This window comes from Balaenoptera acutorostrata, chromosome 14 (genome assembly GCF_949987535.1).
Source record: "Balaenoptera acutorostrata chromosome 14, mBalAcu1.1, whole genome shotgun sequence".
In the NCBI taxonomy this organism is placed as follows: domain Eukaryota; kingdom Metazoa; phylum Chordata; class Mammalia; order Artiodactyla; family Balaenopteridae; genus Balaenoptera; species Balaenoptera acutorostrata.
This window is the reverse complement of record NC_080077.1, coordinates 42,689,920-42,713,477: the sequence shown is the minus strand read 5'-3', so window position 1 is coordinate 42,713,477 and position 23,558 is coordinate 42,689,920. Positions and strand designations below refer to the sequence as shown.

The following is a 23,558-nucleotide window of genomic DNA, read 5'->3' as shown; positions in this document are numbered from 1 at the left end:
AGTCCTCCACATTTCTGCCTACTGAAGTCTGTTAAGATGATTTTATATTCTTATTCTAGCTTTGGCTTCATTTGATATACATTCTCTTTTCCTCGTATGAAAATTTTGGACAATCAGGACTTTTATATAAACATCTGATGAAAATTATTGCATGGTAGAAGACTGAGTCATGTCAAACACCATCATAAATACATCTTCAGCAAGACATCAGTCACCTACTGGGTACAACCAGTTATTGATCCAGCAATGTATTCTAGAACCTAAATTCTATTTATCTTCCGCTGTCTGTAAGATATTGAGAGACGGTTTTGCAAAGTGCCACGCTCAAGCTCAGTGCTCTGTCTTTTGAATTTCTCGGACCTAACAGTTTGGTGAGCCTATCCAAGAAGAAAATCTGGCTTGTTAGTGAATCCATACAGGTTCCCAGTTACTTGTGTTCTTGTCTTTAAAGATCTCGCTCAGGAAGTCATATCACCATTAGTTGTATTCAATAGTCATCATACCTACCTTCTTTTGAAAACCAAAATTACATTTGAATTCCCAGCATATAATTTTTTCTACTTTTTTTTTTTCAAAGTTATATCTAAATTATTTAGAAACCTTAATTTGAGAGCTCTTAACATTTTGGGTTATATTATGTTTTAGGTCAGAAGACTGAAATTTATACACTTTAGGTCACTCTTTACAGATCCTTTGATGAAAAACACTAAGAAGATAAAAACATAAATTGGCTGGCTAGACTGGGGGCAGCAGACTATCAAAACACTACCTTAGAGTCAGAAAGACCTGGGACTGAAGGTTGGTTCAGGAGCCCACTGAGTGCAAGATCCCAGGCAAGTCACATATTCTCTCTGAGCCTTGGTTTTCTCATTTGTAAAAAGGGACAGTGCATTTCTTACAAGGCGCTACCAAGTCCATGAATGTAAAGCACCATGCACAATGCCTGCCACAGGTAAAGTACTCAATAAAATAAGTGCCATTACCACTGCACAAAAGCTCAGCTTTAGTAAACAAATAAGGCCTAGCTTCCTCAGGGGCTCTTGGAAAATCAGAAACTCCAGAATCACAATCTTCTAAATACTAGAATGCAAACTGATACACCTTCTCTGACTCTCATGGGAGTCAGGTTTCAAATCCTCTTTTGAAATACAGTATCCTGACCAAGCTTCCTTTAGGGCTTGATTTAATTTATACGATATCTGGGTTTTCAAAAGTGAACTTCTACAATCTGAGGGTTTGAGGTCAATTTTATAAACTTCTGACTCTGATTTCCATTAAAATAAATGTATTAAATCTAAATGAAGATATGCATCCTATTAACATTCATGCAGCATTTTTTAAGATGTTCTAAAACTTCTCCAGTGACTTACCCTAATGACAGGAGAGGGGTTAGGGCAGGCAGAGAACAGTATGTAAAGGAGGGAAGCCCCAAACAGCCTGCAACACTAAAATCTTTTGTATTTATCTTAACAATGTAGATTTTGTAGTCTCCTTCAATCTGTGTTTGTTTTAAATGAGATTAAATCCCTTAAATCTTTAAGTAAGGTCACATTCCAGGAGTATGCCCCATGTGGTCCATGGCGTCTAGTACATAGCTGTATGTAAGCACCAGTTTGAGAAGCAGATCCAGTCTTTGTTTAAACTGCACGCACCTGCTAGTTAATATCACAACTGATGAGCAAGTAGAAGGTGGATATTTTTGGCTTAAGGCCTATCCACAAAACCATGCAGACTGGAGAAACTGCTCTTTCACTTTGAGTTTCCTCTACCAACAGCCTTTGAATCAAAGAACACACTTAACCAGAATCATACATAAATTTAATAAAATATATGGTATAATTAAGTTTACATCTAAAATCAAGAGGTGAAATCATGGAAAAACTAGGCTTCACTACTTATCTCTCATATTGCCTTAGGTGTCTTTGATAATTTCCACCTTAAGTTTACCCCTTTCCTTAGTATTGCTGTCCTCTGGCTTACTATATGTATATGCAAAATTATGAGATAAAGTGATAAAGCTTGCTAAAATGGAAAAAAGTTTAATTCAATAAACCATTTTGTATGGCTCCCTGCCCCCATCCTTCACGTTATCTTCCATCTCTCTACTGGGAAAGGTGTCCTTCAAGTAAACAGATCAGGAGCTCACAGGCATGAAGAATCTAACCATATCCGGACAAGAGGGAAAGTGAACACTTCAAAATCCCTGTTTCAACCTGAGTGCCTAAGAGATCAACCTCTTACAAGATAGTATTTTAAATAACTCAGAGAAATTAGGTTGTATTTTTCATAAGCAACTTATTTACCAAAATTATCTATAAAATGATAGATTTTAGTAGATTTTAGTAAGTGAAATAATGGGCTTGACCATTTGAATAACAAATTTAGGTTGGAGAACAGATTCAGCCACAGTTTTTGACTGCAGAACTACAGAGGCGCAGACTTTCCTTGAAGAATAGATACATTGTTTCTTTGCACCTTCAGGCCTTATGATAATTATTTAGAATCAAACCTGCATCACGTTTAAGGAATTCTCCTTAATTCTTAACTTATGATTCCATACAGCAGGGCAGGTCTGATTGATTGCATTAAATTGAAAAAGACTTCTTGGAAAAGAACTTTCATTTTCAGAAATATCTTAATTCTCTTCTCAGTGTTTGGTTCCAATTATTAGAGTTTTTTTTTTTTTAAAGAGTATTTCTCTGAGCCCTAAGATAAGAGAATACTTCTTTGCTAGCTATTCCTCCAAACTTCCTGTCAGCTTTCTGCTCAATGAACTATAAGCGAGGAACAAGCAAGCATTAATAACAACTGTCCCACTACAAACCAATGCAATGACTGTTTAGTAACGATTGCTCCGCTACTAACATATGGTAACTATGCTTCACCTTACTGAGAACCAGTGGAAACATGATACTTTACTAACCCATTGCTTAAAGACAGGTTATTGCCTATAAGCCTTGCCTATGTTTAGGCTTAGCATACACATTCATTTATAAATGGTACTTTAAAGTATGTGTTGTATTAACATTCTGAGGATTACAACTCCTTTTAACAGATTAAATTGCAACATTAAACTTTATAGCTTAGTATAACATATGTCTGAGCAGCTTTTAACTTCATATTTAAGTAACGTGATAAACCTCTTTAGATGAACAAAGTGCAAATTCTTTGGGCCACAAAGATAGGCAAAATCAACATCTTCTCTCTGTCAGTAGATTGGTTTTACCACGAAGGTCCAGAAGGACCCTCAAGTAGCAGTTCAATCTATATATCACTAATTATGGTCAGAGGGAACAGATCAGTATCCTTATAGCCAAAACCCAAATCATCACCCTTGGCAGCACTGATTAGCATTCGGATAGAAAATATTAAATAACTCCATTCGACAGGATAATTAACTCAGTTATCTGCGCCATTAGGATGTAATGCTGCTCTAAAACAGAGCTTTTACAAAAGCAATACTAAGGCAAATGTCACTTCTTTCATGCTCCATGGCATGGAGCTCTGGACCTAAGCCAAGAACTCATTCAGGCATTCAAAGAGATCCAAAGTTGCTTTTTGAGGTCAATTTACAACCTTCAGATAGAGAACCCTACAGCTTATTTTTCTGAAAAGTAGGATGGCATTCTGGTTGGATAAGAGAACAATCTGGATCTTTAAACTAAAAAATAAAGTCACTGTTGCCACCAATACCTCTGTTATCCAAAACTAAGGTGTTCATTACAATCAAAAGCACAATCCTGGTGCTTGTTAAAGATCAGTCTCATTGTGTTGCTAGTTAGTGTCTGGAACAAGCTAATCATCTAGGCTTTGTCATTCTCAAAGCTCAGTCTGTCATACAGAGATATCACTTTACCTCAATGGAGAAAAATGCTTTTTAATTTTCATATAGCTTTGATTTTTACTGAAGGTTTATGTAAGAAATTGTTATCTGGAAAAAATGTCTATATATTCTATAAAATTCATTACTGAAGACAGTTTTCAATATTTCTCATGGAAGGATCGAGGTAATTAATACTTCTTTAAAGTCACAGTAAAGAGGAGGAAGCTCAGAACTGAATTTGGAAATGCCCAAATATAAAACTCTTGATCATTTGCTCTTATGTTAGTGATCTTCCTGTATTAGGAACTACCACATATCTGTTCTGGAAGGTTAGGTGAAAACAAGCAGATCAACTGCACCTGAACTCCAGATCATTTCTAACTACATAAAAATATGACACAATGCAGCTACCCTTGCACTCTGTCAGCTTGTCTCCTAGCTGAGTCTAGCACAGTTTGTCAGGAAGTAGGACAAGATAACAACTTCTCAATCATTTAATTAATCTTTATTGAATACCTATGGAACAACATAGCCTAATGAGTACTGAGATATTAGATTACATGCCTAACTTTGAGGGACTCAAATTCTCTGGCTGCCTATATATTTCACAACTCTTTGCATTTCCTCTCCATTAAAAACAGGGTCATTGACTTAGGCAGACCTTATTCAAAACACAGCTCTTACTTGCTGCATGATTTGGGGCAGATTAATTAACTACCTCTTCATTGATAAAAATAGGGAAAACACCACTTACCCTCTGTAATTTGTCACAAAGACTGAATCAGATAACCTATGAAAAAAATCACCTAGCATAATACTTGGTATGTCTTAGTACTCTTTAAATAGCCATTTCCTTTGTCCTTTCTTCATTCCTAAAAAACGTGGGCTGAGCTCGGTATTCTGACTACTATTCCTGCTATATAAGCTCCATGAGGATAAGTACCTAACAATTAAAAGTTATTTAGTATATAATTAATACATGCATGAATTAATGAATGAATAATGAGTAATCAAGGATCTGTTTTAGATTCCTTGTCCTAGGATTACTTTGAATTAAAACCAGAAAACTCATCCACTGGAGTCTACCCTTAGAGTTTTCTGCCCAGACCTCTGTGCCTCTAGATACTTGGAATAAATACAAAGCTCCACCTGAAGCCCTTGCTCCTACATATTATCCCCAGTGACTATTTTAAGTCAGCTATTACAGCCATTTGAACTCTGTACTACCAAGTATGCAAATTCAATCAAATTGCTATGTCTTAATTAAAAGAAAATGAGTTTTAGTTAATGACAGTATAAACCAATAAAAAACATTTACTTTACACCTTTAAGTGATGCAAATTGAATATTTCACATATAAATAAATTTATTCTTGACTCTAAGATTTGTTTATACTCAGGAGCACCACAGGATAAACCAACTCAACAACAGTGGCTCTTTTTCAGTTTCGTTCTCATTTTTTCCCTTGCAATAAATTTGGATGCATTAACTTTTTTTTTTTTTTTTTGCAATACCTTCCTACTGTCAATTAAAATACTTTATCAGGAAAAAGCGTTAATTTGAAAACAAGCAATAATTTATCCAGGCTGGAATGATACTACACGTTATCCATAAAAATAAGTTTTCTCTGTCTCTGTTTAAGCTTTTCCAATTTCTCCTTCCTTTGGATAAATGGGAAAAAATTTTCAACGTTTTCAAAAAAAAACGGTTTAATTGTTGACATAATCACTTGAATCTGTGGGTAGAATGAGTGAATATAAGACAAATTCTCTAATGGGACATAATAAAACCAACTAGAAAACTGTAAGTTGAAGCACTTTAAAATGATTAGGAGATGGGACTTCCCCGGTTGCACAGTGGTTAAGAATCTGCCTGCCTATGCAGGGGACACGGGTTTGATCCCTGGTCCAGGAAGATCCCACATGCCACGGAGCAACTAAGCCCATGTGCCACAGCTACTGAAGCCCGCGCACCTAGGGCCTGTGCTCCAAAATGAGAAGCCACCGCAATGAGAAGCATGCGACCCGCAACTAAGAGCCACAACTACTGAGCCCGCTTGCCGCAACTAGAGAAAGCCCGCGAGCAGCAACGAAGACCCAATGCAGCCAAAAAAAAAAAAAAAGAAAAAATGATTAGGAGAGTAAATCAAGATAGCTGTCCTGAGTTTATATTTGTTATTAATTTTGATATGGGAAGTATTATCATTTGGATATTATTGATAAACTTTTATATTTTTAAAGGAAAATATGGCAATACCCAAAGAAAGAACTGCAACAAATATGTTTCAAGACCTTTCAAATTAGAAATAGTAAAATAAACAGAAATTCGAGACCTATGACTATGACTTTTAAAAGTATATTTTTAAAGTATATTTTGAAGGTTATAGCCCAAGACTATCAATAACAGTTTTAAAATGATATTTTACATAAAAATCTTTCAACTCATTGAATAAAATCTTATAAAAATACAAAAATACAATTTTAAAGAAACAAAGCTCAGTATCTTAGCCATCACTCAACCTATAGTCTAATCCCTTTATCTTACAAGTAAGGAAGCAAAAGAATTTGCTCTTCTTCTCTTCTAAATACTCTGGGCTTCCCTGGTGGCACAGTGGTTAAGAATCCGTCTGCCAATGCTGGGGACACAGGTTTGAGCCCTGGTCCAGGAAGATCCCGCATGCCTCAGAGCAACTAAGCCCATGTGCCACAACTACTGAGCCTGTACTCTAGAGCCTGCGAGCCGCAACTACTGAGCCCAAGTGCCACAACTACTGAAGCCCGTGTGCCTAGAGCTCATGCTCCACAACAAGAAAAGCCACCGCAATGAGAAGCCCGCGCACTGCAACGAAGAGTAGCCCCCACTCGCCGCAACTAGAGAAAGCCCACGCACAGCAACAAAGACCCAATGCAGCCAAAAATAAATAAATAAATTTATAATAAATAAATAAATAAATACTCTGATATCCTCTATTAGATTCCGTCTGCTTCCTAATAGGTCCCCACGGTCCATGGAATACATTCATGTCACCCGGTCATGGTCTGAGGCCAGCCAACTGCCTTCTGTTACCTTGTCTATTACCTTGAGAGGCCTTTTTGCTTAGTCCTTTTAAATAAATGATTCCAGAGTTTCTCAGACTACCACTGGGCATGAAAGCAAAGAACTGCTGCAGTATATGGGGGAGGTTTGGGGCAGCAATGCTATATGTGCCAGACAAGGGACCTGGACACTATTCGGGTCTAGTGTCACTAAAGTCTACTTTCCCGTCTTCCACCATTAGACTCTGGAAGAATCTAGTTCTCATTCCCCTACCTTTCTGGAGGCGAGGGGCGGTGGAGGGAACACATTCTCCATTCTCTCCTCCATATATAAACTGAAGACAAGCTCATTATTATTTACTGGTAGGTAGCTGAACTTACTCAAAAATAACAAGGCAGGAAAAAAGTATTATTAAGAAACAATAAACCCTCAGAAGGAAATCTAATTTTTTGTTCATTGCCTTAATTTTTCACACTCAGCTCTATTGGTAATATCCGAGCTACCAGACGTCATATTCAACCACAGAGGTGTAGAACCTTACAAAATCACTTGCTCCTTGGGCCTGTTTTCTCATATTTAAAATAAAAAGACTGAACACATCAATCTCCAAGGTCCCTTTGTATTGGAATACTGTCTCCTTTATATTCTAAATTCAATTATAAGGCAGATTAAACACAGACTTATCTGCTTGTACTTTAAGTCTGTGATCTCCAAAATGGGGTACATATGGCAATTAATTAGAGGAGTAGGAACAAAATATTAAAACTTTTAATTTATATACGTTTTTAATCCAAAGAGGTAGGAAAAAGACTCAGCTTTATGCTACCTTTATACTCTGAACGATGTTGGTATTCTCACTTGGTCTGTGGGAGAATAAGAGCTCCACAAAGCAGAGGAGTCAGCAGGGAAACACCCTTTCTTTGTCCAACTCAACATACAGCATGTTAGTTGTGATTGGTTATGGAGATTTACAGATATTATTGAATGCTTACCAGATAGACAAGAGGCTTACAAGAATTTCTGCAAAGTAATCTCAGATTAAAAATAATACCAATAGTGAAATAAGTGAGGCAGAGAAAGACAAATATCACATGATATCATTTATATGTGGAATCTAAAAAAATGATACAAATGAACTTATTTATGAAACAGAAATAGACTCACAGACTGAACTTAAAAAAAACACCAATAATGCAAACATAAGTGAATGACTCAAAAACACCAGGGTCAATTTTTCCTGTTCTTAAAACAAGCTCTCTGTCAACCTGATTACAACGTAAAGCAATGACTGTGGAATTAGATTAGCTCTGACAAGATGTAGTCCTCCTTAATTATCAAGAAGTAGTATTAGAAGAGTCCACTGTCCTTAATTATGAACCTTATCCTTGGTGTACAGTGGGTATTGAGGTTTGTTAAAAATGATAGTACATATATGAAATTTAAAAAAATATTTCATATATAAATTGACAAAAGGTTATACTGGAAATTCCCTGGCAGTCCAGTGGTTAGGACTCTGAGCTTCCACTGCAGGGGGCATGGGTTCAATCCCTGGTCAGGGAACTAAGATCCCTCATGCACATGATGTGGCCAAAAGAAAAAAAAAAAGTTTAAGCTGATAAGGGTCTACAATCAACAAAGGTTAAAGCCTTATTTATGGGAAAGTGGATGCAGCTGCTCCTGGATGCCTGTGGAGCGTTGAGAGGAGCTACTTCATGGCATTACTGCCTCGGCAGCCATTCTGTTTGGCCAAGTGGCTTGCAGGGGCTTTAAATGGACACTAGCCCCTCATGCAAGAGTGTGCCTTCGATTAACAGCCCCAGGTCCCAAGCAAATGTCAGTTCCTGATAGGACTCCCTCTGTGATCATGTCTCCCCCATCTCCCAGGGCCTTCCACTTGTGCACCCCTTAGAAAAGACCACTGTGGAGCTTACCAATTGGTTTGAATTGACCAATTTGGCCTTAGCTTTGGAACCCCAAAGCACTTCACCCACCCTAATAACGGCATGTGCCCCAGGTCCTGTCTTTCTGTCTGTCTGTACCCTGCACTGACCTCCCTGTGTGGCCCCTGCAGGTGAGTCATGTACCTTCTCAGGACCTGTTAAGTAATAAACTTCTCTGTTTCAATTTCTTTTGTGGTCTTTCATTGAACTGCAGCTCACCATGGCACCCTGGGCTCCATTTAACAAATGTTCATCTAACAAAGTCACAATAACGCACCATGGTGCAGTGCAAAAGCATGAGCATTGGAGTCACACAGACCTGTGTTAGGCTCACAGCCCTGACACACAACTAGCTGTGTGGTCTAGATAAGCCTCTGAGGCTCCGATTTCTAATCTGTAAAGGTGTGAAAATAATACCCATCTCACAGGGTTGTTGTGAGACTAGAACAAGAATACTTGGCACATGTAGGTCTTAATAAATATTAATTTCTTTTTTCTTACTCTTAGTTTGCCAAAAAACAAAGGCATGGATTTGTGTAGTAAGGGAGGGCAAGTTAAGAATATAGTATGATACTACTTAAAACTGCATTATTTGTTTCTGCTAGGGTACAGTACAATAATCTGCCCCACAAGAGAATTTATTTATGTTAACTGAGATTTAAGAACTGAATTGGCAGCTGTTTTTAACTTACCATATTAAAATTTAGATTTTCGTCAACCCATGCTTTTGCCTCTTCAAATTCATCTTTCATTTTCATAATAAAAAGTGTATCTAGGGCATCTACTATTGTTGCTCCTTGGATATTACCTGAAAATATCAGAAAAATATTTACTCAGTAAAACACCTTTGACAGATCCATACATGCACATTGACCATACCTTGGAAAGGAAGTGGGTAATACTGAATTTACTGGTAAACAAGAATACTGAACACAGTCTAAACATCTTTCAGTGAAAGAAAATTTAAAAGTTGCATCAAAACCAAACTAAAAATTATCACAGGCTATAGACTGGTACACTAATCTTTGAAGTCTCTTCTGAGTTGCAGAAAATAAATCTCTTAGAAATTTCATTTGGGATTTCATTCTCTAGCAAGAAAAAAAAAAAGACCTGAAACCAAGGAGCAACACACTTATTAATTTTAATGTAATTACATCAAAGTGCACCTGTGCAAAACTCTTTAAATATAATTAGATCTAAAATTGTTTAGTGATAGCTCTAAGAAACCATTACTCAAAAATGGAATTCTACCCCCTCTTTTTGCAGCCCTGACTGATCCTAACCTCTCCTCCCATCCTCCTAGCCAGTCCTGACTCTCATTTATTTCCTCTGAACTCCCTCAGCAGGAAGACTTTACATTGCTCTTGCACTCACCACTTTCTGTCTTCCATTATAACTACTTATATGCATCTCCTTTTAGTCTGTAAACTTCCTTAGAATAGAGAAGGCATGTCTTATTCACCTCCACATTCCATACTAAGAGACTCAGTATGTTTTTAAGGCTTAATAATAAATTTAAAAACCATCACTGTATTAACAGAGAGCCAAGTAATCTCTTTGATAAAGACTATGGCAAATTTACACAAAACTGACTTCTTAATACTATGAACAACTTTCATAGAGATAAAAGCAAAAATAGAATTAAAATTTTTTTAAAGTTATAGTAAACAATAAAAAATTAAGACCTTTGAGTCTGCATGAACTTTCTGAGTTTCTCTCTTCAATTCCTACCTCCCATCACCCATGTTAACTAGTCACCGTGTCCTAAAAAAAAAAAAAAAAAAAAAAACACTACTCTAGTAACATCTGAAATCACTTGTACCGCCATGACTCCAGGTATGGCTCTTTTCATCTCTAAAGTGTGTCACTGTGATAGACCAGCCTTTTCCCCACTCTTCCAGCTCTCCCTAACCGTTCCTGCAATGCCTTTCTCCCTACCAGAGAGCCTATGGTTCTTCAGAACTTCCTATGAATATCTATTGAACCACCTAGTGTTTTGATAATTCACTATCTACACATATGTCTTCTGCACTAGGTCATGAACTTTGCAAAGACTTGTATTGTGTTTATTAACACCAGTGCTGGAAAGAGAGCCAAACACATGGAAGGTCCTAAATAAATGGAAACGCATAATGGGGTGATTAGGAGCAGACTCTGACCTTGGCCACATGTGGGTTCAAGTCCCAGCTCAGCCAGTTAGTAGATGGCTAACACTGGGCAAGCTGTTCTCTCAGCTTCATATTTCTCATCTATAAAATACATATAATAATGAGGTTAAATGAGAAGATGCACAAATGGCACGTGGCACATAGTGTCAGCTGATACTGTTGTTATATGATTTGATACTATTTAACACCTTTAGTTAAAGTACAGAAAGTCACCTTTTCTATGGTGAATTCAGAAGCATCAGACCAAGGTTCCCTGCTCCTCATCCTGTTACTTATAGATAAAGTTGTGGGAACTGAAGAGGAACTGAGTTCAGTGAGAAGGGCACTGGGTAGCTCTGTGACCCAAGGAATCTACCTAACACTTCTGTTACCTAGCTTCTGCACCTGCACGATGGGAATGTTATCAATACCTAGAGTACTAATCACAGAGGGATGCTGTGAGGACCAAAAGCAATAAAATGATGCCAAAGTGGATAAATGGAAGTTTAAATAACTGACGACTCCATCCTCACTTTCTCTTCCACTGCACAAACAGGAGAAATTTAGAGCCAAAGTTGAGAGTCACTGAGATACAGTGAAGGTCACCATGGCTGGCTGCCTTGGCCAGCTTATTGATAAAGACACAGCTTTTACCTGACAGGAAGCAGTTAATGCAGCCAACAAATGCTCCTCTGCTTGGTACCACATGGGAGCTGAAAATCATGATACTGTGCCCATATCCATTAAATAAGGATCTCTGAAAGTGTGCCCCAGGCATCAGTATTTTTTCAAGGGATGCAGGTGGTTCTAAAGTGCAGCCAGTGCTCTGTCTGAAGGACACACTATGCACATTCCCTGCAGACAACTCCATCAGGTATGCAAGTTTCCTAGCAACACAGTCTGGAGGATCACACAAACTTTTTCCATCACCCACAAGTTCAGTCAATTGGAGAGAAGTTACTGTCAGTAAAGAGCCAAAGCACATTCTACTCACCAAACAAACTGCTTGAATGGCCTCCTTTTGATACAGGCTTCAGTTCATTTTTTCCCCAGGCATAACGTTTATAATTATTCCAAGCATGTTTCATCATCTGAGAAAAGAAATGAAAATGGGATTATATTTTGAATTTGAGATATTTTTGCTTCAAAACAGATCATATATTGAAGACCTAAAGGTTAAAACATTAAAACTCACTGCTTAGTTAAAAGGATGATAATTAAAAGGGTGACAAGGGTATGAATAAGCTGGAACACACACATAACACACAAATACACATCATCCCTTTATGTTTACAAATGGAGATTTTTTTAATCCATTTAATCCTATTTCATATACATATCATTTTCAAAAGTCAGTTCTCAGCAACAGAAACTTAGCTTATCATAAAAGGATGAACCATTCTTACATTTATCTATTTCATCCTCATGATGCATTAAATCTGCAAAGACTGCATACTTAAAATTCACATTTTTGCATAAGGTTCTCTGTACTTAGTATATAGACAAATATCCAAAAGTTATGACTTTAAACACTTTGATGTATCTTGACCAAGTCTATATGGAGAAGTACTTTTAAATATCTATAGGAAATGAAAAAAAGAAACTCTACAGGTATACATAGATTTTGGAAAACTTCAGCTTAATATAATTAATCTTTAATTGCATACATATCTGTGTACACATATGTAACTGAAGACTAATTCTATATATTCCCAACCTAGACTCCTTGTACCAGGAATGTTTTTAAAGTCCCAAACTCTCTGCCATAAATTAGTTGTATACCTTTTTTAATTTTAACAAATTAATATATCTACATATAATGAAAACCAATCAATTTCTCCTGACTTATAAACTAAGTTCTGACCTATTGTGCTAGATATTAACTCTAGCAGAAAGTGAATAATTTTCAAGGGGAGAAATTATTCTCTAAGAGCCTATCAAAGTTATACAAAAATTTGTATAACTATTGTGTAATAGTTGTACAAATTTTTTTCAATGACTCCAAGAATATACTGTAGATAATTATTTTTGCATACTTTAAAAAGGGTCGAGGACTCCTCACCTGTCTAGAATTTATTCATGCCACTATTCCCAATCCATTAGCAACAGTAATTAAAATATGGACATAATCTGGAAATATTCTAATCTGGCTCCATATTTTAAAATATCTTAAAAAGCATCACATAAAGTTATAAATACTATGTAAAGGCTGTTTATCACTAAAAATCTTCAGTGAGATCAATACAATTTTATTAATAAGAAAGTCTTCATATGTCCCTGAAAACAATAATGCACATCTTTCTTTAATCAATTTGTATATTTTCTTCCTATCTCACCAGTACTGCTACTAATAATAGTTACCAAAAAATCTGTACTATCTGCTGGGTACTCTACTAAATGCTTTAAAATCAGTATTGTATTCAATTCTTGTCATAACGTTATGAAATGTATTGTATTATCATTGTTTGGTAGATGAAGAAACTGAGACTTTTAGAAGTGAAAACACAAACAGCTTTACTCAAAGTCATGACATTTCTCCACAGCTGTGGAGCCAGGGTTCATCCCTGTGTTGGCCTGACTCCAAAGCCAACGGCATTAACCATACACTGCATCAACTTCCTTTAATGAGTCGGCAACAGAATCTTCCTTTGATGAATCAGATTGCTGATCTTCTAACAATCAATAGACTGTGTATATCGTAATGTTTTTGAGATTTTCTCTTATAAATTAATTTCGTTGGAAAGTATAAAAGGTTTGAAGGTAAAATAATCTGATTTATAATCCCTATCGTACCACCAATTAGTCTCATAAGCATGGATGAGTCACAGTTTTGCGAGACTTTATCTGAAAACTTGGGATCATAATTCCTCACAGGGTGCACGTAAGGATTACACGAGCTTGGCCTGTGTGATGGCTCCCGGCACACATGGCGAATAATCACACGCTTATTGAATTTTAAGCCTATATTGAGATCAATTAAATTCACATCACAGAAACAGAAACCAATGAGCCTCTGAAAAGACTAGGTGCATGAACACTAGGTATAAAAACACCTTGAGATTACATCTCAGTTTGACTTGGTTTTCCCATTAAATGTACTGTACTTGGTAAACTCTTCATTCCTATTCCAAGGATAAATTCAAAAGCTTTTGGAATACACCTGATGCAAGAACAGAAAAAAAAATGTTATGATGATTTGTTTCAGCTCCATGTCTGAATCGAAACCAGTGCCATGTACTATTAATATCTCAAAGAGAGCATAAAGCTTTCCTATAGAAGACTGTTGTCAAAAATTATCATTTATACAACATACCACTAGAACAGAACCTCACTGAGTTACCACTGTAGTATATATTAACTTTCCTTATCTCTTTTTCCCCCTAAGAGAAAATTTTACACCAATTGTTTATCTGCCTGCATTTCAAAAGCTGCTGTGACCCATTTCTCAAAATGGGCTCCTCATCCCACGGGATTTCTATGTGCAAAGTCAGAAAAGAAAAAGAAAACAATGTGGTCAAACTGCCCTGTATGGAGCTCTAAGAGTGGTTTCTCCAAGAATCTGTGAAATGAGGAACAGCCATGTTGTTCATGGATTCCAGTGGTTGGTCACCTCTGGAAATGATTTACCACTTTAAAGCCAAATAAGACTTCATGTATGTGTTTGTGTCTGTGTGTGTGTAGAACAACAATGAGATTAAATTCACAGGTCATACATAAAATCAACTTTGTAACTCAGATTTACGACATACAGATATTTGAAAGCATCAAAATGCTACTAGCCTCTAATTTTACAGTATTAAGCCACTAGCCAGCTAAGGGACCATGAGAATGAAAGCATTTACTCTTTCCAGACTCAGTATGCTCATGAGCTGACAGCACAAGAAGGTCACTTTTAAAATTCAGCTACAAAGATGTGCACAGATAGGATTAATCCTTCACCTTCACAGGCTCCTTCATTTTGTTTTGTAGTCTTTCATCACTTTAATTAGGGTTAGACAGCCTGACATCCGAGGTAGAAAGATTAAAACAGGCCTAAATTCCATGTTGATTAGGATTTCAAACTCCATACTGAAACCCTAATGAAAAAAAAAGATAAACTGAAAACAAACCAAAGATTTTTGTTTGAATTTTATTTTTTCCTGAATATTCATATTTGCATTGGTCACACAGCTCACATACAGTGTGAAGGGAAATAAATGAGATTTTGTAATAGTAATCCTTTGTTTTGACCCAGAGAAGCTGGAATTAGGCACGAAATATCCAAAAAATAACATGACTTCTCCTTGACTCTATGCCTATCAAAGATTCTTGGATTAGCACTTTGTTATCAATTGGCATCAGGGCTGAGTAATTAGTGCCACTTATTGAGTGTCCGCTACACTATGTGTGATAAGATGCTAAAGGACTAGCAGGAAAATGTACATGAGTCTATCATGCTTATAATCTAATAGATAAGATGGAAGTTTAACGTTTTCCCTTCTTACACACTCACAAATGTTTATAAATATGAGAACAATAAGAAAAGCAATTAAATGTTGTGCATAACTCCATGAAAGGATGCTCAACATCACTAATCATTAGAGAAATGCAAATGAAAACTACAATGAGGTATCATCTCACACTGGTCAGAATGGCCATCATTAAAAAGTCTATAAACAATAAACACTGGAGTGGGTGTGGAGAAAAGGGAACCCTCTTGCACTGTTGGTAGGAATGTAAATTGATACAACCACTATGGAGAACAGTATGGAGGTTCCTTAAAAAACTAAAAATAGAGCTACCATATGATCTAGCAATCCCACTCCTGGGCATATATCTGGAAGATGAAAACTCTTAATTCGAAAAGATATATGAACCCCAATGTTTACAGTGGCACTGTTCACAATAGCCAAGACATGGAAAAACCTAAGTGTCTATCAAAAGATGAACAGATAAAGCAGATGTGTTATTATATACAATGGAATATTACTCAGTCCTAAGAAAGAAGTAATGCCATTTGCAGCAACATGGATAGACCCAGAAATTATCCTACTAAGTGAAGTCAGAGAAAAACAAGTATCATATGATATCAATTATATATGGAATCTAAAAAAATGATACAAATGAACTTATTTACAAAACAGAAACAGAGTCATGGACATTGAGAACAAACCTATGGTTCCCAAAGGGGAAGGGTCGGGCAGGGATAAATTAGGAGTTTGGGCTTAACAGATACACACTACCATATATAAAACAGATAACAAGGACCTACTGGACAGCACGGGGAACGATATTCAGTATCTTGAAATAAAGTATAATGGAAAAGAATCTGAAAAGATTCAGTTAAAGTGATATAACTGAATCACTTTGCTGTACATCTGAAACACAACACTGTAAATCAAATATACTTCAATTAAAAAAAAATTTGTAACTAACAGTTTGTTTCAATTTTATGTCCTAATCAAGGGCATGGGAAGCCATGAATAAAGAAAAATATGCTTGAATTTCCCCAGGTATGTGTAGATTTCATAACCTACGTTTTTGTTGCTAAGAACTACCCTTAGCAAATGTTTTTATTTACTGATTCTTTAATCACATGATCTTAAGTTACTCATAAGGCACATTAAAAATCTTTTTGAGGGACTTCCCTGGTGGCGCAGTGGTTGGGAATCTGCCTGCCAATGCAGGGGACATGGGTTCGAGCCCTGGTCTGGGAAGATCCCATATGCTGCGGAGCAACTGGGCCCGTGAGCCACAACTACTGAGCCTGCGCTCTAGAGCCCGTGCCCCGCAGCAAGGGAGGCCACCGCAGTGAGGGGCCCGCGCACAGCAACGAGGAGTGGCCCCGGCTCTCCGCAACTAGAGAGGGCTTGCGCGCAGCAATGGGGACTGAACGCAGCCAAAAATAAATTAAAAAAAAAATTTTTTTTTGAAAATCTCACTCTTTTTTCCCAGACAGGTCTGATGAGGATTTTGGGCTTTCACTGCCTCTTTTAAAAAGCATACAAGTTCAAGTCCCACTTACAGGGCCATCCTGTGGGGTCTTATACAAAATCTCTATAGTCTGACAGTGTGATCTGGGTCCCTGGCCCCAGCTGACTGACGCAGGGCCTGGTGCCTGACCCACAGGGAGACAACTGAGGGCTAGCCAGGAGCCTTCGAGCTGAGGCACCCGCAGTGTGACGCTCTCTCCAACGGATGGACCAACCCAATCATCTACTCTACCTAGGGGAGTATAACTCGGAGACAGTCACAGACAATCCGGAGGCCAGAGAATGATGCAGAAGCAGAGAAGTACAAATACATAAAGAAAAAAAGCCATGAGAAAGAGTCATGAAGCAGTTGAAACCATGAGGGAAGACGGAAGGCAAGGACTGGGAAGCGGGCATGGGGTGCTCAGTTACTTACATGGTGCCCCAGGGGAATTACGTTAGGCTTGTAGAGCCTCTGTACAGCAGCAAACTACGCTGCCGAATGCTGAATGTTGATGAATTATCTTCCTCTCCTCCATGAGGCACGGCTCTTTGCCTGCTGAGACTGTTTACTTACTTCCCTGTGTGTCCTTATAGAAAATCCTCTTGTTTACTGAGGAGGAATGTATAAGAGCGGTCACAGGAGCAGGCATCTAACAAACTGGGTTCATATCTGAGCTCTGCCATCATCGGTGTGACTCTAAGTGAGACAATTAATCTCTCTGAGCCCACTTCCCACACCCATTAAAGGTAAATAAATAAAACTACCAGTCCCGTGGCACTCACGTTCCCGCTGTTCTAGAGGACATGAAGGAGCCGTACCTGGTTCAGCCGAGGACTAGGGTAGGGGTCAATCTACCTCCCTGATTGTTGAAGTGGAGATTGGTGGCCTTCGCTCTTAAAATTATACTTACAATGGATGCTTGGAACAACACTGATTTGAAATGCCTGTCAGTAGTTTCCACCAAACTTTGTCTGACATGACTTGATTGTCCCATGAAAGTAACGTCTGAAACGCCCAGATAAAAATCTCAACACAAAACATTTTTAGGATCACTGTATCAATCTTCTTTCCTTTAATCTTTGGTGGAACAGGGAAATGGAAGAAAGGAAACAAGATTAAGAAGTATTTTCAGGGAATCAAGTCACAGCTTCACCAAACCCTCGCTTATCCACTGGAAAAAAAATTTCTAGATATGTGAACACGCGACAACAATCTTGCCGCCCCTCCCTCTTATCTGGTGTGGGCCTGCTCCCTATATTTCCCTGTGGGAATGAAGACTGAGAGGACCAGAAGGAGCACGGAGCCAGCAGGAGACCCTGTGCTGAGGATGCCATCTCAGGGAGCAAGGCAGGTGGGCTTCAGCTGGGGGAGCCGGAGCCCGGCTGCCTAAGGGTCTGATCTCTCAGACTCTCAGTTTCTCATCTTTAAAAACAATAACTGAAGGAAACCAACGTCCCGCTGAGGTGCAGGATGTTAACAGTGGGGGAGGATAGGGTGCGTTGGGGCAGGGATATATGGGAACGCTCCATACTTTCCACTCAATTTTGCTGTGAACCTAAAACTGCTCTAAAAATTAAAGTCTGTATCCAAAAAAAAAAAAACAAAAAAGAGAGAGAGGGAGAGAATAGCATTGTCTTCCTCACATCATGGTCTGGAGATCAAATCTGATAAATGTCTGGCTGGAGGGAGACATCCAAAGAGTGTTCCTGGCCTTCATGCACATCTCCACCTCACTGCCCCACCAGGTGCAGGAGTTAAACAGAGATAAGGGAGAGCAGCGCAAAGGAAAGCAGACACGGTGCTACACTCACAGCGGACAGGGCAATTCAGGGAGAGAGAAATTAACAGGGTAGGAAAGAGGTCAATGTCACTGAGAGGTGACAGAACGTAGAGCATGGTATAACCCTGCATTCCCAGACACTGCACGCCTGGAGTCTACCACAATTACAGCGTTTAGCATCCTCTTACCCTAAACGGTATTAGGATGCCACCTAAGACAGTACTGGGAAGATCATCCCCTTAACACAGTGTCCTGGGCAAGCCCAGAGTCCAGCCACTTTCTATCTGTCCTCACCCAGAATGGAGAAAACCCCTCCCAGCCGTGATAGTTTCCAATTTTACCCCGTATCAAATTAAAACCCTCATTCAGCACCTTGCTCAATTTATCTCTTTCGAAAGCTGAAATATATTAGTTCTCTCTCCCCTTCCCCAAGGCTGTTAAGCTACTCTATTTCCAAGGTTCTTTTTCCCAAAGTCACAAGGACAATTACTACTTATTGAGTACTTATTGGTGGCAGGGCGTGAATTATAAAGACGACAGAGTAAGGGTGCCAGATTTAGGAAATAAAAACCTTGCGTGGGACACACTTATACTAAAAAAGCATTTATGTTTATCTGACATGCAAGTTTAACAGAGTCCTGTATTTCATCCAGCAGCCCTAGTATAGAGGGATGGGACACACTGAATCCTTGGTTCTGTGTCCAGGGCCAGCTCCCTGGATTGTGCCCTGCTCTGCCTTGGGCTCAAAAGAGGGACTGAAAATTCAGGGGCCAGACAGAAATAGAATGGCCAGGTTTAGGGCAACTGGAAATGACGGGGAATGAGGCCAAACAAGACTGAAGGCCCTGGCTAAAGCCATTTAAAAAAATATATTCTTAAAAAAAAAATACTAAGCTTGCTTTCAAGGTTTGAGCCAGGTTTTCCAGAGGTCTAGAAAAAAAACAGTATGCCAGCTAAGGGGAAAAAACATCCGCGAGCCACAGATAGCCCACAGACCAGCCGTCTGCACTGCAAGCCCTGGTTTATGGGCACATGTCTAGACCTGACTGCTCTGTGCTTAGTAGGCCTGTGGGCATGTCGCTTTCCTCTGGCCCTCTCCCCTAGCTCAGGGAGCAGCGCCCAGCCCACTTCTGACCCAGGCTGCCTTCTGTGCCCGCTCTTGACCATCCAGGGCCTGCCAGGACATCAATGCTGACTCTACCAAGAATTAGGGAGGTCCTTGAGACCTGAGATGTACAAAGCATTATGCACACACCTCTCAGCAATTCTCTTCCTGCTGAATGAGTGGTAGGTTCACACTTCAGAAAGCATGTATAATTCTAAATCCTACACTGTTCTACAAGTGAAACTGCAGAAGCTGTAAAGGAGGAAGTGCCTTAACTTTGTCCAGCACCTGCAAGGTGCTGGGAGGGGAACCTGATAACAATTTACCACACACTTAATCCTCCTTAATACCTCTGGGGTATTACTACTCCATTTTACAGATGAGGGAGCAGAGGCCCAGCGTAGCACAAAGGAAGAGCGAGGCGTCAAACTCTCTCATTCTGATTCTTTTCCCTGCATCACTTAGGATGCCTTGACTTTTTTGCTGCTTGCAAACCTTAAGACAGTCCCCCACAGCCTCCGAACTCTTCTGCTGCTCTGTGCGCAGGGCCAGCCCTACCTGGGGTACAAAGAGACGCGGCTGGGCCTGGCAGCAAAACGGCACGCACCGAGTTGGGCTTGTAAACTGGCTCCAGGACAGGACCTGGCAGCACCAGCTTTTCTTGCCTGCATTGTCTCCTTTAACCCTCAGGACCCTCCTTCCCTCCAATCCAGCTCTCTCTCCAGCTCTGTCTCCCAACTCTTCTCCTCTGGCTGTGCAGGCTACTTGGGCAAACAAGATGGCTCTGCCTTGCTCCGACCCTGCCTGTCCCTGGATTTACGGAGAACTGTGAATCCCTCTCCTTCACACCAAGCCGCTGACTGTGTTGACACCTGCTCTCTTCAGCTGCAGTATTTCCTGAGCTTTATCACCACCACCAGAGCTAAGGGTGGCCAGTTTTTCTTTCCTCTTCTCCACTACTCTACTGCTTCTTTCTTGTCTCTGTGTGTGCAATTTGTTACCACGCACCCCAGGCTGCCTCATAACCAAGGAGGGGATAGATACGCATTCATATTTTCTTCAGATTGAGATGTCCTGAATTCTCCCACAGCCAATTTAGTATACTTTCTTTTTAAAGATAGCAGGAGATATATAAAGGAGTAATTATTTAATGCTAGTATTGTATGACCCCTAATGGGCTAATAAACATTAGTTCCCAATGAATTGAAAGAGCAGTTAGAGCAGTAATCTCTTTTGAAAAAGACTCAGAATGCCTGATAAAGCCAGTTTTAAAAAATGAGAATTCCAGTTAATTGCCACTTGTAGAGGACAGATTGTCCTGTTTCTAAGAATCATCTCACACTCCTAAGAAAAAGCCAGTTTTTCTAGGTCTAGTTCAGAGAATTGGGTTATATGCTATTTAATGGTTCTTTGTGACCAAATTCTGACATTATTTTATAAAACTCTGTGCTATTACCAAATGGAAGAGGGTAGAGGACACCCCTCAAAACCCCAAAACTTGACTAAAATGTAAGTATATAACTCTAAAATATTCGAAGAGATAGTAATTTCACATCTCAAAACTTAGCCATTAGAAAAACACTTGTTCATATGTGACTATCTAGTATATTTCTTTTTTGGAAAGAAGTACTGTTGGTGAGAATGTTTTCTTTACATAGAGAAGCTCTCGATCAGCCAAGGGTCTATGACTTGCTGTTATTTACATCTCAAAAATATCTGTCTTGTAGTTAATGATCGTGGTCTCTTTCCACAGAAGTTGTCACTCGAGTTTAAACACTCAACGTCAGGGTTTTTGTTGTTTGTTTGGTTGATTTTTAATTGATCTAAAACTGCCTTTGTTAGATTACCCCTGCTAAGTAAGAACTAGCAGGCCAGCAAGTGGGCCTTCGCAGGCCAGATGCCAGCTGATCTTCCCTGCCCAGTCCCCAGGCAAAGACTTAGCAGGGCCTTCCCAAACCTGGGAAACATCCTCAACTACAGATCTTTCCTGGCAGTTAAGAGAAAATGATATCCCCTGCTGCGATATCATGAAACTTCCTTTACTCTAAGAAGAAAGTCTAAAAAAAGTATCCACATAGGAAACAAATACTATCCTCATCAGTGAGTATCTTATCTCAAAAGATAGTTTTTTTAGTTTTAATATTTGTAATAATAAAGCAAGTCCAAACATTCTTTTAACTCATGCATGTCATTTCTACAGCTTCAAATTTTCACTACATTTATCTTTTTTGCAGTAGTGACACAATAACGTTTTAGAACAAATATGCCCTCCTTTAAGGGATTTGTTCATAAGATTTGTCAAGTTCACGAAGACTAATAAACTTAAAATTTTTCTTTTAATATTCCTTTTTTAAACATTACAAATACTATGAAGTTAGAACATAATTAATGAGAAATGAAAAAAGAATTAGCAAAAATTCTCTAAAAAAAATTGCTAATGAGCAAAAGTTAGAGATATTTGCCTTTTAAAATTATGTTCTTTTCTTCTTATTTTTTTAAGCAAGCAAAGTAGCCCTAGAAAGTCAAGACGTGTTCTGCTTCAGTTATCAAGAGGAGAGCTGCAGGATACAGCATTTCTTTTCTTTTTTTCTTTTGTGTGTATGTTCTTTTAATAGACTCTATTTTTTTTTTAATAGCAGTTTTAGGTTCATGGCAAAATTAAGCAGAAAGTACAGAGATTTTCATATACCCCCTACCCACACACCGTACCACCTCCCCTACTACTAATATCATGTTCCAGAATGATACACTTGTTACACTGGTGAGCCTACACTGACACATCACCATCACCAGAAGTCCACAGTTTACATTAAGATTGTTATTGTACATTCTATGGGTTTTGGTGAATGTATAATGACTTGTATCCATCATTATATTAACATACAGAATAGTTTCACTGCCCTAAAAATCCTCTGTGCTCCCTCTTTTCTTCCCTCTCCCCTACCCCACCCTACAACCACTGATATTTTTACTGCCTCCATAGTTTTGCCTTGTCCAGAATGTCATATAGTTGAAATCATATAGTACATAGCCTTTTCAGACTGGCTTCTTTCACTTAGTAAATATGTACTTAAGGTTCCTCTATGTCTGAATTTTCACGGCTTAGTAGCTCATTTCTTTTTAGCACTGAATAATATTCCATTGTCTGCATGTCTCACAGTTTATTTATCCATTTACCTTCTGAAGGACATCTTGGTGGCTTCCAAGTTTTGGCAATTATGAATAAAGCTGTTATCAATAGGAGAGTTGCAGGGACGAGTGTTTCCTTTTCAAATTAAAACCAGAAATCACTATTTTCTTAACTAAAGGGTTACAAATTATAATTTTGTAAGTTATTACTTCTTGAAGGTAAAATTCATACAAAATATATTGGTTATAAAATGTCACATATTACAGGGAAATTTTTTTTAAACTTCTGAAATGATTACCCGTAAAATTGTCCACTATTAGTAAATAGTTGGGGCACTCCTTGTCATTCGAGATTCCATAATTTTATATTATGAAAGTAATCCTTTTGTATACTGCAGATCACAGTTTTAAACATTATTATCAGAGAATACCAATAATGAAAATGTTTAATAAAAGGTACTATTTTGAAAATTACCTATGAAATGTAATATTTATGCATACTAAATATCAAAAATGCTAGTTCCTAAGTATAAACTTGGAGTAGCAAGTAGTGCTTCTATAAGACTTAAAATCCATAATTGGTGTGTCACAAAAAGGTACTTTTTTTTTTTTTTAATAAATTTATTTATTTATTTATTTATTT

At 38.3% G+C, this 23,558-nt stretch overlaps 1 protein-coding gene across 2 annotated transcripts in view; it reads right to left on the bottom strand.

Moving 5' to 3' along the window:
• MAN1A1 (mannosidase alpha class 1A member 1) overlaps positions 1-23,558 on the bottom strand; it is a 168,344-nt gene that overhangs the window by 110,482 nt on the left and 34,304 nt on the right. For both annotated transcript variants that reach the window (XM_007190772.3, XM_057528107.1), the window contains exons 3-4: positions 11,941-12,037; positions 9,492-9,607 (exon numbers count right to left, since the gene is read on the bottom strand). In XM_007190772.3, the coding sequence (XP_007190834.2) occupies positions 9,492-9,607; positions 11,941-12,037 (213 nt within the window). The remainder of the gene's footprint in view (positions 1-9,491; positions 9,608-11,940; positions 12,038-23,558) is intronic.